This window comes from Phragmites australis, chromosome 11, assembly GCF_958298935.1.
Source record: "Phragmites australis chromosome 11, lpPhrAust1.1, whole genome shotgun sequence".
NCBI lineage: Eukaryota > Viridiplantae > Streptophyta > Magnoliopsida > Poales > Poaceae > Phragmites > Phragmites australis.
The window spans coordinates 29,359,320-29,377,939 of NC_084931.1; the positions used below are offsets into that span (position 1 = coordinate 29,359,320).

The following is an 18,620-nucleotide window of genomic DNA, read 5'->3' on the forward strand; positions in this document are numbered from 1 at the left end:
TGTCCAAATCGGTCTTTAGAGTGTTTTTATCGTTGATCAAATGTATTTGAGATCATAAATTCAGTAGGGATGTGTAGCCCTCTGAATAAGCTTTCCGTAGAGTCTAAAATCGTCGAAATCGGACTTTGGAATTAAAAGTTATCGCTGTTTCCAGAGTGTCAGCTGCGCTAAACTCGGAACTTCTGATGTGTAAGGTCGGAAGTTTAGAAGTTTCAATGTCAGTTGGTAATTCCGATGTTTTAGGAATCTGGGGCTCTCGGTTTGCTAATTGGTTTATAATCGGAAGTTCCGACATTTTGGTCGGAAGTTCCGATCTAAATCGGACTGTCCGATATCCTCAAAGCCTTAGGTTCTCGGTAGGGTTGTTGCTAATCGGAAGTTCTGATCTAAGCATCAGATTGACGTGTGCTGGGAAAATGCTGTAACGGCTAGTTTTTGACAGTTGGGATTCTTGGGATTGAAAGTTTCAATCGGAGGATTGGAAGTTTCGATAAGTACAGAATCTGTACAACGACTAGTTTTTCAGAGTGAGGTATAAATACCCCTTAGCTTCATTTTATGAGGTTGGTTGCTAAGAGAGCTTTGTGCTGCTCTTGTGAAGTGTTTTGAACTTAGTGTTCCATCTTGAGTGTCTCACTCTAGGATTGTAAGCTTCATATTGGTTTAGGGTGTTTGTGCACTAGTTGAGTCTAGCATATTTGGGTTTTTCACTTATGAAAAATCCGTTAGTTTATTTTCACTGTAAGTTTAGACCAAATAAAAAAAGGGTGAAGTTTTGTTAAAATGACCATTCATCCTCCTCCAGGCGACATCATTATCCTTCTATGACCACAATCGACACATCTCAATATTCAACCCACTTCCCCTTGAAGCCATACACCCATCACGAGCAACTATTCTTCACACACTTGATATCATATTCGTTCTTGCTTGACTTAATAACATAAAATTGCCGTTGAAGCGATATTGCTCATTGAGTCACAACATCCTTCATAGCCTGACTGGTAGTATACCTAGCATACTGGGTCACCTCATTCTGCATATACTCTCAGGCCACCTAATTTATCTAATTGACCACAAGATTGTTAAAGTTGGGATTGTTCCAGTCCGCAGGAATATGAGCATTGTCCTCATCATCTGAGATATCATACTCAAGAGATCCGTCAGCATCAAGATCATCCCGTTCCATCTATTCAATTAGAGAAGGGAGTCGTTCCTCCTTGTATGCCTTACCGATCAGTTCAGTCGGATAATCCGATGAATGTGTACCATTCAAATTGACATTGTCATCGTCATCGTCATCGTACTCTTCCTCATCACCCTCCACCTCCGCGTACTCCCACCATGCATCTTCCCAACTGTCTCCTTATTCTTCTATTGCACAAGCAACATAGGAGATCAACTTATGTGCACAACATCATGCAGGTATCTCTTCCACACTTTATCTTTCCTAAGCGGGTAAGTCTCCTAGTATACATCATCTCTCACTTGATTGCCTATATGCTAATGGTTAGCTCTTGAACCTCAAGGTCTATTTTGAAACTCTGTATGAATAAGGTGTACAAGTGTTCGACACTTTTGTGCATAGGTATGAATATACCCTTGTACATTAACTAAAATAAGGACATTATTATCCCTTCCAGACCATATACTATTTCATTGTGCCATTAAAAATCTTAAACTACCACATATCCGACGTACCTAGCAACCATCGAAAAAACCTTAATATTATTGCAACATAACAGAAATAATTATATAAAACTACATCTACAATAAAAAATTCATTACAAACATAGTACAATATGTAATCTATACTGCAACAAAATATTCCTAAGTCGCTACATCAAACACATCTAAATACTACATCTACCATATCAATTAGACTATACTATATCTAAATTATATATCTAATACCTAATATATGTCTAAATATTACATCTAATTGCTAAAATATAAGTACAAACATGATTTAGTTGCTAAACTATATCTAACCCTAATTATAAAACTAGATCTACATTCTAACCTATGTTTAGTGACTATCCTACCAGATTTGTAAAAAAAATCCTACATATAACATTTAACCTATGTCAAAATCTTGCACTAATAGTTATCCTACCGAATTTGTAAAAACATCATAGAAAAAACATACAACTTTTGCCCGACAGAGCTTCGTCACAAATTTTTCCCTCCCCTCCCCTCTCCTCTCCTCTCCTCACCTCTCATCCCTCCCTCCCGGCTCTGTTGGAATCAAATGACGTGCTAACGTCGGCAGGCCAAGCGCGACCAAATTATATACTAAAAAAATCTCGTCAACTGAACGAGCGAGACCTTTTGGGTGGGCCTATCTGGACGAGATAAAGTTCTTGCCCGTTCAGTGGGCGAGATCAAGTTCTCGCCCTATGAACGGATGAGACGTTGTTGTAACCAGTTATTAAATATACTGACTGCCAGGGCCTACAAGTTCTCATCCATTCAACTGGCAAGATCTGTTTCTCGTCCGTTGAACCAACAACGATAGCCTATACCTGTCATTTTTTTAAACGAACATATATTCATAAAAATATTAAAAAAATATAAAAAATATTCTACACCTTATGGGCACCTGAGCATGCAGCCAACCAACTACTACTGGCCGGACACAAGCCAGCCCAGCGCAGCCTGCGCATGGGCTAGATCAGCCCGGTTGCACAGGTTTCTCGGACGTCTTTACACGCGTTTCAACTTTGTGGCCTGTGCCCAGCCGAGCGGGCTGGGCCGGCGGCTACGTAACGTTGTGCCCCGCTCGGGATGCGGGATTGACCTTTTCTTATTTATATTTCGAAAATATAAAAATAGACCTCTATTTAAAAAATTGCAAAACCCTTAGGACGACATATTTAAAAATAAAAATACTGCATTTCATTATCTCAAAATTTAAAACAATATCAAAATAGTTATATTTTTTTTAAAAAAATAGTGGTATATAAGATAGTATAATCTAGTTTTTTAAAAATCTCTAGACAAAACTAATCCATACAATTAGAAAAATAAAAATTTGTTGTACAGAGTCTGTCCAATCTGTCACTTATTAGAAAGGTTACAGGTGCCTGGTGCACTTTTAGCGGAGGACAGTAATCTAGTTTTGCAAAAAATTTCAAACAAATGTTTATTTTTGTAATTTTTTTATTGTACAGAGTATGTCTAATTTGTTGTCTATTGGAAAGTTGACAAGTGCCTGCTGTTCTAAGAATGACAGTAGTCTAGTTTTTCAATTTTTTGAAAACGGATATATATTTGTAATTTTTTATTTGCGAAATATAAAATAAAGAAATTCTGCGGGATCAACCTGATCACGCGAGATTCTGGGGCCCGGCGCGCGTTTCTCGCCTCTAGATCCCGCCGCGCTCGTTCCTTCGCGACTCGGTCGCCTCCGCCTCTCCGCCGCGCCCCCGCTCCGAAAGGCGAACATCTCGGCGCGCTCGCTCGCAGCGTGATACGGCGGGACGAGGGCGGTGATTCCGCAGTCGTCGTTTGGTCGTGGAGGCGCTCAGCCTTGTCCTTCCAGCGCCGCCCATCGCGTTTGCGAGGGCGGGTGGGTCGCCCGTTACGGTCGCGCGCCGCTGCTCGTTCGTGCTGGGCGTGGGGTCGGTGCCTGTCGGTATCGGTTGGTTTTCCGCGCTTGCTTCTTCGTCGCGCGAGCAGGTGCGCTTAAATTTGATGAGTTTTCTTACACGCTGAGCCGCCAATGCTGCTACGGGGTTTGCTATTTGGGGGTACTTTTAACTACTCCAGTTTTAGTGTTAAGGCGTTCGCTGTGGTCTGACGTTACTTGGTGTAGGAATTCTGCGGATCCAGATTAGTTTCCAAGTGGTGCTGTTTGAATTCAATTGCTTGATTAGTTTCCGAGGCGTGCTTGATTCTGTGTTATCTCACTAGATTATGTAATTTTAAGTCATGCAGGTATCAGGTAAAGTTTCATCAACCGCACACCCTGCTCAAACTCGAAGACATGTATTGATCCCTTCGCGATGGGTTGGCTTGCTGGAGCTGGACATTTTGAGTTGACTGCTTCCACTGATTTGTGGAAAGAACTAGCTAACGATCTTGACATTCCTGCACTTTTAGAGCTGAATCGGCAACGTCTTGGTGAAGGTCCTCACCGGTTTAGTCTTGTCGTTGAAATTCAGCAGATGTCAAAACAACTTAAAATTATTGCTGGCTATCAATCTATCGTGCCAACCTGGGTATCATTGAAAAAAACCCCGAGTGGGGATTTTCGCTGGGCCTGTTTCAGCTATAAAGATTTGTTGACAACAAAGGTGATCGCCTCTTTGAACTAGTCACTGCAGCTGCAGTATTATTTACAAGCTGTTGAGATACCTTGCTTTGCACTTGCAGGTTTTCTTGGTACTGCCGTTTGTCGCTGCTAATGAATGGTGGATTGGTGGGTGTGTGCAGAATTCAAGCATATAAACCTTGAACCCTCTCAGCTTGTTCAATCAGTTCACCTGTTGTAATTCATTTCGATCTCTGAGAACTTCAATGAACTGCAACCATATGATCGCCTTGCCTCATCGTGCTACATATCCTGTAAGGTTTCAAGCAACCTAATATACTGTTTACAATGCAATAAGCCAGCAATTTACTTAAAAGATGTGCTTTCTGCTCTGGTTAAAGATAAACTTTGGATGGCTCCTTTTTTTTTTATGAGAATCGTTCACACATAGAAGATTTCCTAACAAACTGTTGACTCTAATGTTTATCCCAGCTTCTTGATGCTAGTAGATGTGCAACAGTTGACATTAGTGCCCCATATTCACCTACGTTAATGAAAGAGTGAAACACATTCATGTATGTGGATCTTTCAGATTTTGATCCAGATCCTAGAAAGATAGCTACATGTCTCATACCTTGTGGAGCAAAGCGTACTCAGGATTTGCATTTACTCTCACCTTTCCTTCAGTTATTGCATGTCCATAGTTCCAGTTGCTTCATTCTTTCCGTGTGAAGGCTGAAATTTACAATTAACCATCACTGCAGATCCATGTTAGCTATAGATATAGAGATATGCCATTAAAAGTACATTTCTATGTCTATGGAAAGTGGGGGTTGTTTTTAGTTACCCAACAAGGCATGAATTAGTATAGTGTGAATATTGCGGTTGGTTTATACAAACTCTTACATCATTTCATTAATGCTATCTTTTGATGTAAAGTCCTATCTTGTTTATAATGATCTCCATGCAACAGAAAATGTTGTAGCCGTTAGATGTCCATAAACATAATTTACTATTAACCATCGCCCCAATTCTAGCACTAGGATCTCTCTTTTTGCTGTAAAAAATGGTTATTCCTAATCAAAGCACATACATGAAAGAACATGATCTGTTGTTACATCCTGCCTATATGTGACATTACAACAGAGAATATATTGTGTTGATCCTCAATCGGGTACCTCTACACACCTCTCTGGCTTGATTTATCATCTGTTCATTTCAGAAGCCGTTTCAGCTACCATCTTCTCTTTTTTCTTGTAGTTGTTCGTTACCTCCTTTGGTTTCCTTTTGGCTAGTTTCTCTGTCTAAATTTGGAATTGTTATGGGTAGAGGGTCCTTGATGTCTTCTGGAGGATCATAGTTTGGATCAGCAAGAAATGTAAGGGCGGTCACCACATCACTGATTAGCGGCCGACTGCTTGCTTCTTCTTGTAAGCACATTGATGAGATTGCGAGTGCCTGGTATAGACCTTTCAAGGGGAACTTCCTGTCAAGCAATGGATCAGCCATCTTCACAAACTTCCTCTTATCCCTGAAGAATGGCACTGCCTGCACATAGACAACACTATGAAGTTAGAAGAGCAGCACCGTAATCCAAACTTTATGTGCAATCTTGATATCTAATTTCTGAATTATCTACTTGGTTGCAGCCAGAATATGATTCCTAAGTAAAAGAACAGTCTCAAACACTCCATACTACATGTTTGCCTGATCAACTAGATGTGAAGCTCACCCAATGAACAAGAATCTGCTCTCGTGTCGGCTTTGTGGTGTCAATTGCTCGCCTCCCAGTGATGAGCTCCAAGAGAACTACGCCAAAGCTATAGATGTCTGACATCTTGGTTAGCTTGCCAGTCATGGCATACTCAGGAGCACAATAGCCGTATGTGCCCATCACTCTTGTGCTGACATGACTTTTGTCGCCGACTGGGCCAAGCTTAGCCAGGCCAAAATCCGACAACTTTGCATTGAAGCTTCCGTCCAAGAGAATGTTTGATGCCTTGAGATCATGGTAGATCACCGGCGGGTTGGCTATCTCGTGCAAGTACTCAATGCCTCTGGCAGCACCAACTGCAATCTTCATCCGTGTATGCCAGGACAGTGGCTGAGAGTTTGGAGTGAGATCTGCGAAATTTAATGAACAACAGGTACAATTCACATATGTACATTCTTAGTATTTTTTCTTTCTTTTTTTGCTAAACAAGACTGGGGTCTAGAGCATTATGAATTTTCGTTACCTAGTAGATGATCTTGCAATGAACCGAGTGGCATGTACTCATACACTAGAATCCTCTGGTCACAATTGGTGCTGTACCCGAGCAAGGTGACAAGGTTCGGGTGATGCAGGAGGCTAAGCATCAGCACCTCGACGAGGAACTCACGGTTTCCTTGCAAACCATCCTTGTCTAGCTGCTTAACTGCTATGACCTAGACATGGACATGATTCACATCAAAAACATGTTACTGCTATATTCATCATCGTATCTTGTCTTAGCTTAGTGGAACATAGAAGGGGTGACTGGGGGAAGGAATAATTATTACTTCCATAGTGTCTGGAATATATCCTCTGTACACCCTTCCAAAGCCGCCTTCACCCAGCAGGTTTTCTGGGCTGAAAGAATTGGTGGCATCGGCTAATTGTCGGAATGTAAACACCCTGCTAGGAATGTTATTTTTTCCAATCCGTAGTATCTCCCCTACTGCAGCCCTGTGCTTGGGACTGTCTGCATGTAAAAAATTTGCTGACAGTCAGAAATGCCTCTTTCTTTTTGCAATGGTAGCCTATTGCTGCTGCATTTTCATTGTATAGATAATAAGTTGTTAGTTCCGAAAGGACAATTTCTGGAAGTGAACAAACAGAATTTCATAACCACTGCTAATTTGCTATTGCTACATTTTTAAACAAACTTTTTTTCAATTTTTGTAGGATCGACTGGCAGATGCACAGGTGGATTTCAGGAGGCCCATCTATTATGAGGTGCTGCAACTCTTTTGTGATAATATTCGTAAGTTCTCAAAATAACCTGATCCAAATATCCCAGGCCCAAATGCTACTATCATATATCGATTTTTGTAATGTTGCTATTGACAAGAATACGTTGAATAGACTCTAAGCAGCTGCTTATAATCTTATATATTCTTTCATACGTGCATGCAGCAGATGGAAAATCAGGGAAAATAATGAAGGCTGGATTATTACTTGAGAGCGAAATATCTTTTACGAGGTTTGCCAATCCGCTCTGTTCGTTCTTCCCCTTCTTTTTCCTCCATATCCTCTTCTTTGTCCACTTGCACTTCGCTGGCTCGGGGGTCATGGGATTCTTCCTCTTCTTCTTTGACTCCGACGTCAAGGGCTCCTCCGATTCTCGCACCGTTCCACCACAAACGCCACGCACCCACTTCCTCTTCTTCTTCCTCTTCGTCTCCGATGTCGATGCTTCTTGTGTCGCCTCCCTCATCCCCCTACCGCAGATACAGCGGATCCACGAGCAGCAGCACGCGTAGCTCAGGAGGTTCTTGCAGCCGCATCTGTTGGCCGAGCTCAGCAACCCCATCGAATTGCCGGATCGACGCGAGAGTGGGCAAGCACCCTTGTGCCGATCCCCGCGCGCAAACGAAGAACAGCAAGAGGCTGCAAGGGTATTATTCCCTTTTCTCTCTTTTCCCCCTTCCACTTGGTTTCTTCATGTGCGCTTCTCTGTGGATAGGAAATCGGGAGTGAGGCAGCTTCTCTTTTTCCTTGGTTGACAATTCTCAGGCCAAGAAGCCATGTTTTTGGTCAGCTCGTTTCTCCTGTTAATTGCTGTTAGTTTTAGTAATGGTCTTGCCACACCCTGGTCTTTCGCATGAGTAATAGGAGTCTGTTTGCACCCATTGGCTGGCGATGAGCTCAGGGTGTAAAATCATGCATGGTGTGCAGTTGTGCACATGTTGTTATATTGTGACACCCATTCCTTTTCGCGCGGCCCAGCCCAGCTCGTCGAATTCGGCCCAGCCAACGCAGCGCAGCCCAGCCAAAAACTTCACCCGCGCTCACTCGCTGACAGCCGAGCCCCACCTGTCGGCGCTTTCGTCTCCGCCGCGCCGCGCCTACGCCCGCTCCCTCAACCGTCGCGCGCGCGTCGTCCGATTTCGCCGGCATGCCCCGCCCCAGCGCCCACGTCCGCGCAATGGCACCGCACGCCCCTCGCCTATAAAGCCCTGTAGCGCACCGCCACTTCTCCACCTCATCTCGCCGAGAACCTGAGCGCCATAGCCGCCGTCGCCGAGCTCGCCGAGCAAATTCGCCGCACTCGAGCCTCCCCCTCCGCGTCTGAGCACACCGCCAGCATTGCTGGAGCTTGTGGAGTCCGTTTCGCCGCTCGTCGAAGCCTCCGCGCCGCCGGAACCGAGTCTTCACCGAACGCCGGTAAGCACCGCCACCCCCTCGCCGTCGTCAGCCTTTTCCGAAGCTCCCCGCGGTCGATTGACCCCTTCTCCGTCTCCACATGCCTCCCATGAACCCGTCCCGACCGCCATTTGCGTCGTTCCGTCGCCGCAGACGCGAGTCCACCGAACTCCGACCGTCGCCGTCCGCATTTGCCGTCGCCGACCACCGCCAAAACCTCTCCGGCCGTCGACAAGCCCTCGGTGAGAACCCCCGTGCACCCCTCTTCGATTTCCGCCGCTCGCTATAGGTTCTAGTGGCCTGTAGCGCGATTTAGCGTGTCTCTGGCGAAGTTCCGGCGAAGCCCGAGGTGGCACCTCTGATCTCTGGTTGTCGTCGGCCCTGTTTTTCGCCTCGGCCGTCCGATCTCAGATGGACGCCCGAGATTAGAACCTTCCCGTACCCCTTCGCTAGCCAATTAGAAGCCGTCACGTGTCACATAAACCCAGTCAGCTAGTCGAGCCACGTCAACGCGCCACGTCAGCCCCTGAGCCTAGTCAGCCGCCATGTAAGCCGGCAACGTCAGCATTGCGCAATAAATAGGGTTTTCAATACAAAAATAAATCCAGTTATTCTCTGAAATTAGGTAATCTTGCAAATACACCCTTAGACTTTACTGTTTGAACAAAAATGCCCTTGGATAGTTCTCTTTTATGCATTTAGGCCCCTGAACTTTAGGATAATTGCATATAGGTCCCTGAACTTTACACATAAGCCCCTAGAACCTTCTGTATTCACAAATTAGTCCCTGTAATTTTTCAGAAAAGCTAATTTCATATGAGCTCCGATTTAGGTGATTTTCGTGTTCCCGAGATCGTAGCATCGTGTACTTTCCTTTAGTAGCCTTTTTAAAATTATTTGCCCCTATTTGTGTGTTGTACTTAGCTGTTATGTTTGTTTGCTTTCCGGTATGCGCAATGGCTTTAGGAGATGAGCAGTGTGTCGTTATTAAAGACACAGTTTATATTATCACTGATGATGTCGCTACATGTATGGAAACTTGATCCTGACATACATGTGTAATACATCTGGTTTATTTCCTTGAAAACCGGGTGTGACAGAAGTGGTATCAGAGCCGTGTTGACCGTAGGAAGCAAGTCTAGTTAGAAATGGTCGATATTAAGGATTGATCTTTGTAAAAAAACAAAGGGATTTCTGAAAAATCTTTTACTCTGCCAGTGTTATTTAACTCTCTCTTCTATTGTCTTTGTGTATAAAGTTTTGTAAAATGGTTACTGTCTCCTCTCTCTTTCAAAATCTTAGATGGCCCGCACGAGATAGATAGCTCGCAAGCAAGTTGGAGGCTTCATCCCTGTGAGAGCTACTTCGGATGTCACTTGGGCATATCAGACGCCCGTAGAGTTCCACTCCACTAGACTGCAGGCGGGAGAGCTACCCCGCAAACTCTGGTCGATTCTCAAAGGCCTGGGCTATTAGGAGACCCCGGTCTACAAGGGGGTCAGGACACCGCTGAGCAACAATGGTTACTCCTGGATGGTGGAGATGGCCATCTATGAGAAGATTTCGGACGATGACGGGAGCAAGGTGCGCAGAATCCACACAGCCGTCGCCCCGAGGGAGAGCTTCGCTGCTGGGATTGGCGATGCCGCTCCCCTGGCCCTGGCAGTTCTCTGTGCAGAGCATCACGACATTCTCCAGACCACACCATACCACTTCTACCCTCAGCGAGCAAGTGGTAGCCTGGATGTCACTTTCGCCCCCACCAACAGGGAGGGTGACGCCAGATTGATGGAGCAGGTCCGCTTCACCGACATCCTGACACGGGAGCTGGATGGAGCCCTTGATGAGTTACATGACACGCACTTGCGGCTCGCCGAAGCCGAGAAGAGGATTCGAGCTCTACAGGCAATGATGCCGGAGGATTCGGAGGAGGAGCCAGAGGAGAGGCCTGACCCGGAGCTGCCACGCTCTCCTTCTCGTAAGAGGCTCTGCCTTGAAGCTGCTATTCGTATTGCACCTCAGGACCTGTCAGAGGGTGACGATAGCTCTTAAGTTAGCAGTTTCCCCAATAATAGTCAGCATCATTTAGAGTCGTTTCTTAGTGTAATGTTTGCTTGATTTCTTTGCTTTGAGCTGGGTGTTAGGTTTTGCTTAATTTGTGTCGATGCGATGTCTTTTGCAGATGTATCCCCTATCAATCATCAATCAATGAATCAGTTTTTGAGTATTCATTAATTCTTCATCTGTCCTTGCCCTGTTCTCGATCTCAATCATATATTCTTGCAACTGCCAGATGGTGAACATGAGGAACACGAATGACGCTTGCGCCAACCGAAACAACACTGAAGGCAGCAACCCAAACGCTCACCCTCAAGATGTTAACCAGGACACGTTCCCCTCCTGGAACAGGCGGACCAATCGGAACGTGGTGGATCCAATGCAAATGATGGCTGTACAGTCTCAAATCTTACAGGGATTGACACAAACAGTAGCGAGACTTCAACAGACGCCTCCAGCTTATCAGGCACCGCCACCGCAGATGCAGCCACATAATAAGTTGATGGAATTCCTGAGCACCAAGCCACCCACTTTCGCGCAAAGTCGAGCCGATGGATGCAGATGATTGGCTCAAGATAATCGAGAGCAACCTGCAAATATCCTAGTGCACAGGCAGAGAGAGAGAGAGAGTCCTCTGGACACAGCCGCCCATTATGAAGTTCCTGAAACTGTCCTTGAATTCCCTCCAGGTAATCTCCTGAGGGTCATCGTGGGCAGCTGTGTATGCCGTCCACCATTCCGAAGCGGGTCCCACGAGCTAGTGTGAAGCGAAGAGGACTCTCTCTCTCTCTCTGCTTGTGCACTAGGATATTTGCAGCTTACTCTCGGTTGTCTTGAGCCAATCATCTGCATCCATTGGCTCGACTGCTTGCGCGAAGGTGGGTGGTTTGGTGCTCAGAAATTCCTTCAACTTATTCTGCGACTGCATCTGTGGTGGCGGTGGCGGTGCTTGATAAGCTGGGGGCGCCTGTTGGAGTCTCGCCACTGTTTGTGCCAACCCCTGTAAGATTTGAGTCTGTACAGCTATCATTTGCATTGGATCCACCACGTTCCGATTGGTCCGCCTATTCCAGGAGGGGAACGTGTCCTGGTTACCATCCTGGGGATGAACGTTTGGGTTGCTGCCTTCAGTGTTGTTTCGGTTGGCGCCAACGTCGTTCGTGTTCCTCATGTTCACCATCTGGCTGTTGCAAGAATATATGATTGAGCTCGAGAACAGGGCAAGGACAGATGAAGAATTAATTAATACTCAAAAACTGATTCATTGATTGATGATTGATAAGGGATACATCTGCGAAAGACATCGCATCGACACAAACTAAGCAAACCTAACACCCAGCTCAAAGCAAAGAAAATCAAGCAAACATTACACTAAGAAACGACTCTAAACGATGCTGACTATTATTGGGGAAACTGCTAACTTAAGAGCTATCGCCACCCTCTGACAGGTCCTGAGGTGCAATACGAATAGCAGCTTCAAGGCGGAGCCTCTTGCGGGAAGGAGAGTGTGGCAGCTCCGGGTCAGGCCTCTCCTCTGGCTCCTCCTCCGAATCCTCCGGCATCATTGCCTGTAGAGCTCGAATCCTCTCCTCGGCTTCGGCGAGCCTCAAGTGCGTGCCATGTAACTCATTGAGGGCTCCGTCCAGCTCCCGTGTCAGAATGTCGGTGAAGCGGACCTGCTCCACCAATCTGGCATCACCCTCCCTGTTTGTGGGGGCGAAGTGACATCCAGGCTACCACTGGCTCGCTGAGTGTAGAAGTGGTATGGTGTGGTCTGGAGAATGTCGTGATGCTCTGCACAGAGAATTGCCAGGGCCTGGCGAGCAGCATCGCCAATCCCAGCAGCGAAGCTCTCCCTCGGGGCGACGGCTGCGTGGATCCTGCGCACCTTGCACCTGTCGTTGTCCAGATTCTTCTAATAGATGGCCACCTCCACCATCCAGGAGTAACCATTGTTGCTTAGCGGTGTCCTGACCCCCTTGTAGACCGGGGCCTCCTGATAGCCCAAGCCTTTGAGGATCGACCAGAGTTTGCGGGGTAGCTCTCCCGCCTGCAGTGGAGTGGAACTCTGCTGGTGCCTGATATGCCCAAGTGATGTCCGAAGTAGCTCTCACGGGGATGAAGCCTCCAACTTGCTTGCGAGCTGTCTGTCTCGTGCGGGCCATCTAAGTTTTTGAAAGAGAGAGGAATCAGTAAACATTTTACAAAAAATTTATAAACAAAGACAATAGAAGGGAGAGTTCCACGGCCTTGATGATCTCGACCTGAACGGCGAGAAGCCCATGCCACCGGATAGCTGCTGGTCCATGACCTGCCGACACACGTCGAGCGGAATCTGCTGGACTTCGTGCCGGCACTGCACGTCCCAGAACCTCTGTGCGCCCTCGCCTTGTGCAACTGAGACACCCACGATGGCTGCAAGGAGCGCCGCGAAGAAGAAAAGCTTCGCCATTTTCTATGGGGGTACTGGTAAGTCTCAAATATGTTTGTAGCCACTGATTTGGTCTACTTGTTTCTGTTGTTCTTGGCGAAGGGGTGGGCTTTTATAGAGACGAGGTGAAGGTTTGAGACCATGGTTGTGTGCACGGCATGTTCAGTGGCAATTTAGAACAAACGTGAGGAAGAATGAGGTTGGTAGGGAACGTACGAAGATGACAGGTTTGGAGGTGTCAAAAGGTGCAACAATTTGGAGCATCCTAAACAGTTGTTTTGGTAAGTTCTGTAAAGCTATATATGCACGGTCGGGTCTGATAATCTGGTAACACTTTTCGATAAGAAAACTAACTTTGGAGCTTGCTAAGGAGACCTTTTAATGGATGTATTTAGTAGGGGATAGACAAGAAAAAAGCTGCCTTCCATGCCAACTCGATCACACATGGATGTACAGACCGAAGGTCTTTAGCACTAAATAGCCAATATAGTCGGTTATCATGATTCATGGATGTATAATCTACTTAGCACTCTTGTTTATACGGTTTTGCGCGCGGAAAATGCGTGTGCATGCATGTATTTCTTGTTAGTCTTGTATATCAATGGGTACTTAAAATTTCTAAGCACACGGATTAGTGTGTTGTGTGACATTTACAAATGTATAAAGATAATCACAAGCATGAAAGGCTCTTTTAGCAATCGGTGCTGTCATGTAGTTCTGGTGACACTATTCTGTGTGCTGTCATTTTGAGGAAATACCACATGCTGTGATGCGCCCAGCCCGATATGCACATCTAGTTCTAATCCAGCAACGATTGCGAGTCATGCTTAGCGATGTATTTGGGACTATTCTTTTTGTCACATAAACGTTACTGAGCCTCGGGACAGGTATATGCGTATGTTTATTGCAAATCTGCTCCTAATTTTTTTGAAAAATATTCGTATAATTTTATTCATCATCTTTTTATACTATAAGTTAATAGGATGCTAACTAGGAGCTGCAAATTCCTTTTGAGAGACAACAATCCTCAATTTATCAAAGAAATGTTGTAGAATGGCGCAATCTTATTTAGATCTGGAGCATTCATTTGATGAGTCAATATAACATCATGAATAATTGAGGACTAATCGGTACAAGATATGAAATGGAAGATTTTCATGATGAATAACAATGATTTACTTTCATACTACTGCATTGGATTTATTGCTAGTTTTCACTTTTCTTAATGTCTTATATTACATGAGCGTCAGTAGCAGATCCAGCGCTACAAAATAGAGGGGGCTCAGCCTCTTCTTTTTTCTCCTCCCCCTCTTCTTTTTATCTTCCCCTCCTCTCTTTTTCTTCCTCTTGTATGCCCAAAAATTGAAGGGAGGGAGGCTACCAAGTGCACCCCCCTCCTTGTGGATCCGCCATTAATGAACGTGCAATGCATCTCGGTAGTTCTGTTTGAATCGTGTAGAATACTAGAATTTCGTGTGATTTTCCTGGAGATGGTCGGAATTCTTCACTCCAAATGGTGTTTAGCAGACCAGTCACTATGCACTGGTAGAACTCTACTAGCCACAATCCATTATTATTCATTATAGTCATCATTATTTTAGCATGCAACAATGTGCACAGACGTCACTGCTGCATTATTCAGGGCTTGCACTTTGCACGCAGCGCGCATACATGCATGCCCCTGCACTTAGCGCCGGGAACGTCTACCCTAGTAGTACTGGCCCGCGGAGAAGACGCTGCACTCCTGGGGCTCCATCAGGCACATCCTCGGTAGCCCTGCGGCGTACTGCCGCACCTTGCTCAGCCTCACGCGGGTGATCTGCTGCCCGGTGCCGGCGCGATGTGGGAACCCCGTTCCCCTCCGTTGCTGGCAGCTTTCACCGTATTCCTCTCTTGTCTGACCGCAGCGGCAGCCCTTGCCGTAGTACCCTCCACCTTGCTGCTGTTGTCGCCCAGCCATCTCGCCGTACCCGTAGTACCCTTCTCCTTCCTGCGGCAGCTGAGTCCCTTCGCCGTGGCACCCTTCACCCGTCGACTCGCCGTAGTACCCTTCCTCCAGCGGCGGCATGGTCTGCTCGTAGCCCCGCACCATCCGCCGGATGGCGGAGCAGCGGCACTCGCGGCTCACGTCCTGGAGCTGCTGGCAGCACTGCATCCGCATCCCGGTGCTCCACCGGAACGGGGCGAATCTGTAGCGCATGCTGCCGGTTAGCTGCCGGTCCAAGACCTGCCGGCACGCGTCGAGCGGGCTCTCCTGGACCTCTTGCCGGCACTGCATGTCCCTGAGCCTCTGCTGCTCTGCCTCGCCTTGGCCGACGGCCACAGCCATGAGAGCCGCGAGGCACACCACGGCGACGACGACGAACTTGGCCATCTCAGTACGGATCAGTGGTAAATCTCTATAGCTAGTTTGATCCGGCGAGCTAATTGTTTCTTGCGTTCTTGGTGATGATGAGATGGTGGTGAGGGGGTTGGGTTTTTATAGGAGAAGGTAGTAGAGATGGTTAGGAACCGTGGCTTTCGAGTTTAGCTTGGACATCACTGATTCACTGTTTGCAATTTGAGCTTTCTGTGTGAAGAGAAGTTCAATGCTTGCAAGAATGAAACACTGAAACGAAATTGGAGCTTTGTAAACAGATTTTTGGAAGGTTTTGTAAAGGTCTGACGTGGGTTTTGGTAAGATAACACTTCACATTACCTCTCATTTGGATGTACCTAGTTTGGGTAGCAAGTGTATGTGTTTGTGTGCTTTTGCCTTGGTGTGATTAATGAACGTATCTACAAGGCCGTTTTAGAATGTCCTTCTATGTGCTCACAGACGCGTGGGTCTGCATTGCTTTCGGTGCTTCTGGGTGTTTGGTATATGGCGAGTTTGATGCCATATGAAGTTTAAAAGGAAGAGAAAGGCTTAATGTAACATCCATATTTAAAATTCGTTGCATCCGAGCCTTAGCTCGGTTGGCAGTGACGGAGGGAGCAAGGAGCTCCCGTCCTGAGCCAGCCGCATTCAAGCCGCGGTGCTCGTGCAGTATGCACGTCTCTGCCTTCGGGAAGAGGACCCGGCGTTAAAAAAATATTTAAAATTTGTTTACATCTCAGTTTACTTATAGGACAAGCCGTATAAGTATAGCATATCTCTTATAATTTTGTTCTTGTTTTGTATGAAAGGGTTAATTCATAAGTGTTATATGTATGTGGACCCACCTCACATGTGAGCTGGACTGTAAATGAATTTTAGAGAGGGAGTGTAATAGTTACTAAAGGAAATGGCGTTTCGTTGACGAGGAAAACAGTTTTTGCGTTTGCTTAACAAACCTTTCTGTAGCATGCACGGCGAACTAAAAAGTTGCTTTTCATGCCAACCGAACCTCTTACAGGCCTTCCTTCTGATCCACGAGTATAGGCGTCTATGCTTGGGCACAACTTGACAAGCATGTAGTAATTAGGCTTTCTAGTCATCTAACTGGGCCTTATCAAGGGATACATTGGACAACTTGATTAGCTTCCTCTCTCTCAAAGAAAAATGATCAGCTTAAAGTTTTAAGTCTGGGGGCCAGTTTGCAGTTTTTATGTTATCCGGCGCTTTGCAGTGGTATCTAGACGCTCGGAGAACATCTTTTCAACTAAATTTCTCATTTAAAAATTGAAATGGGTCGCTCCTACAGAGCCACCTGATATGCGGCGGCAGTCCTCTACCAAACTTCCATCGTCGATGGTGCTTCCTTCGGCGACGATGGCGAGAGAATCAGCAGGTCGCCTACCGAAAATCCCATTGGAGGCATGGTCATTCCCTCCTTTTGCTCGATTATTTTCTCACGGTCGTTAGGCATGGGAGATGGCATGATGCAACGCCCGCATCTTCCCCGAGATTCTCAGGCATATGCCACGAGAGAAGTTGTGGTGTGAGTCCAATGGTGCACACGGTGCGGGGCTGACATGGTAGGGGAGTTCGAGGGCAGTTGCTGAAGGGGTAATTACGGGTTTGCCATGGCGCCTCTTTGACGCACCCAAGGTCTAACCCTAAAATTGTCCCTACTATTGCGCTACTTGCCTAGAGTTCCTCCCTTCGTAAATCGCTCCGCTGCTTCTAGTCTGTGCCCTCCACTCTCATCTCTTCCTCAAATCCGGTGTGTGGTGGGACGATTCAAGGCAATATGAGATCGTTCGTTGTTGTAGTTTCCTCTCCTACCCAGCCGTGAGTTTGAGTGCACTAGTCATCATGGTGGGGAGGATCGATTGGGGTGCTCCTCGTCAGGTGGGATTCGGTGTTGGTCGCTCTGGCTGGGGCACTAGCTAAACGCCGGCGCAAAGCGACTTCAGTAGGGGATATGTAGAACCACAACGTTCCTGGCAAGAGAAGGGTCTGGGGGTTCGAGATCTGATCTATCTTCTCAGGATTTGCCGGCTCCTCAGGCGCAAGGGCTTAATCCTTCGGCTACTGTTATGGCTGTTGAATCTAGTAGAGGAAGACTGGATCATTAAGAAGAGATGTGACAGGAACATCTTAACAATGCCCCCTATGATGGCTCCGATTAACCCTCAAGTGCAGTCTTCATCGATGGCGATGACTGGTTCTACCCAGGTTGATGGCGGATCTGATGCTAACTAAAACATTCTCAAGTAAACTCGTCCCAATTCCTCTTCTGGGCATGATAATGGTGTGAATTTTGAGGTTCGTGCTTGTTATGGTTGTGGCTCATTTGATCACTGGGTTGGAGATTGCCCTTCTTCGGTTAGATGCGTTAGATGTGGGAGAGAGGGACATGGATCTCTCCTATGCCCTGAGAAGAAACTTTGTGAGTTTGTGGCACCAATGTGTGACCCTCAGAGTGAGGGTGTGAAGATCGGTGATGTCCTAAGAGGATGGTGAATTATGACACTTAGAAACTAACTAAATTGGCTCTAAAATCTTCACAAGATAAATCTATCTTAATTTCTATCTAAATGTGCTCTAGATTTATCTAGGGTGTCTACTCTACCGTTTAAAAGAGATTACAACCTATCTAGAAAGTTAAATTACAAAAATGCAAATACGAAAGCGTAAATAAGGCACAAAGAGCAAACATGTCACCCTTAGTACACGTTAGAGCTCCACCAAGGATATGCTCCCGGTTGGCACCCGGTTATAACTCTTGAGTCACCAAGGTAAAGCCTCAAGTCGGATGAGCCACCAAGACAAGGTCTCACCACTAATCTCTCTTCCGGTTGCTTGTCGCCGTGATCACTTCAGAGCTTGAACTACCAAGATAAGGGTCTCTATGTCCCCGTACACGTATCTTACCGTCACTCCACACCAAGTTGGAGGGTCAACAAGCTTAAGAAACTATGGCTCAAGTTGCTGACGAGTCACCAAGACTCTAAGACGTTGGCGTATCACTTGGTACAAGGTAGGATCACTCCTTGATTCCTTCTTCAAGTTGCATCACCTAGCTACAACTCACTCTAGATATATAAGCACCAAAACACTCTCTAATCTTGTGCTTAATCAC

The 18,620-nt window shown here is 46.2% G+C and overlaps 1 protein-coding gene and 1 pseudogene across 1 annotated transcript; both read right to left on the reverse strand.

The window, feature by feature from the left end:
• Positions 1–5,485: 5,485 nt before the first annotated feature.
• On the reverse strand, positions 5,486–8,586 carry LOC133884142 (probable serine/threonine-protein kinase PBL7; annotated as a pseudogene).
• Positions 8,587–14,839: 6,253 nt separating this feature from the next.
• On the reverse strand, positions 14,840–15,611 carry LOC133885719 (19 kDa globulin-like). Its single transcript, XM_062325455.1, has 2 exons — positions 15,160–15,611; positions 14,840–15,111 (listed from the first exon to the last, which is right to left on the reverse strand). Exons 1-2 carry the CDS (start codon positions 15,503–15,505, stop codon positions 14,840–14,842), a joined length of 618 nt encoding a protein of 205 aa, XP_062181439.1. The 5' UTR covers positions 15,506–15,611.
• Positions 15,612–18,620: the final 3,009 nt, after the last annotated feature.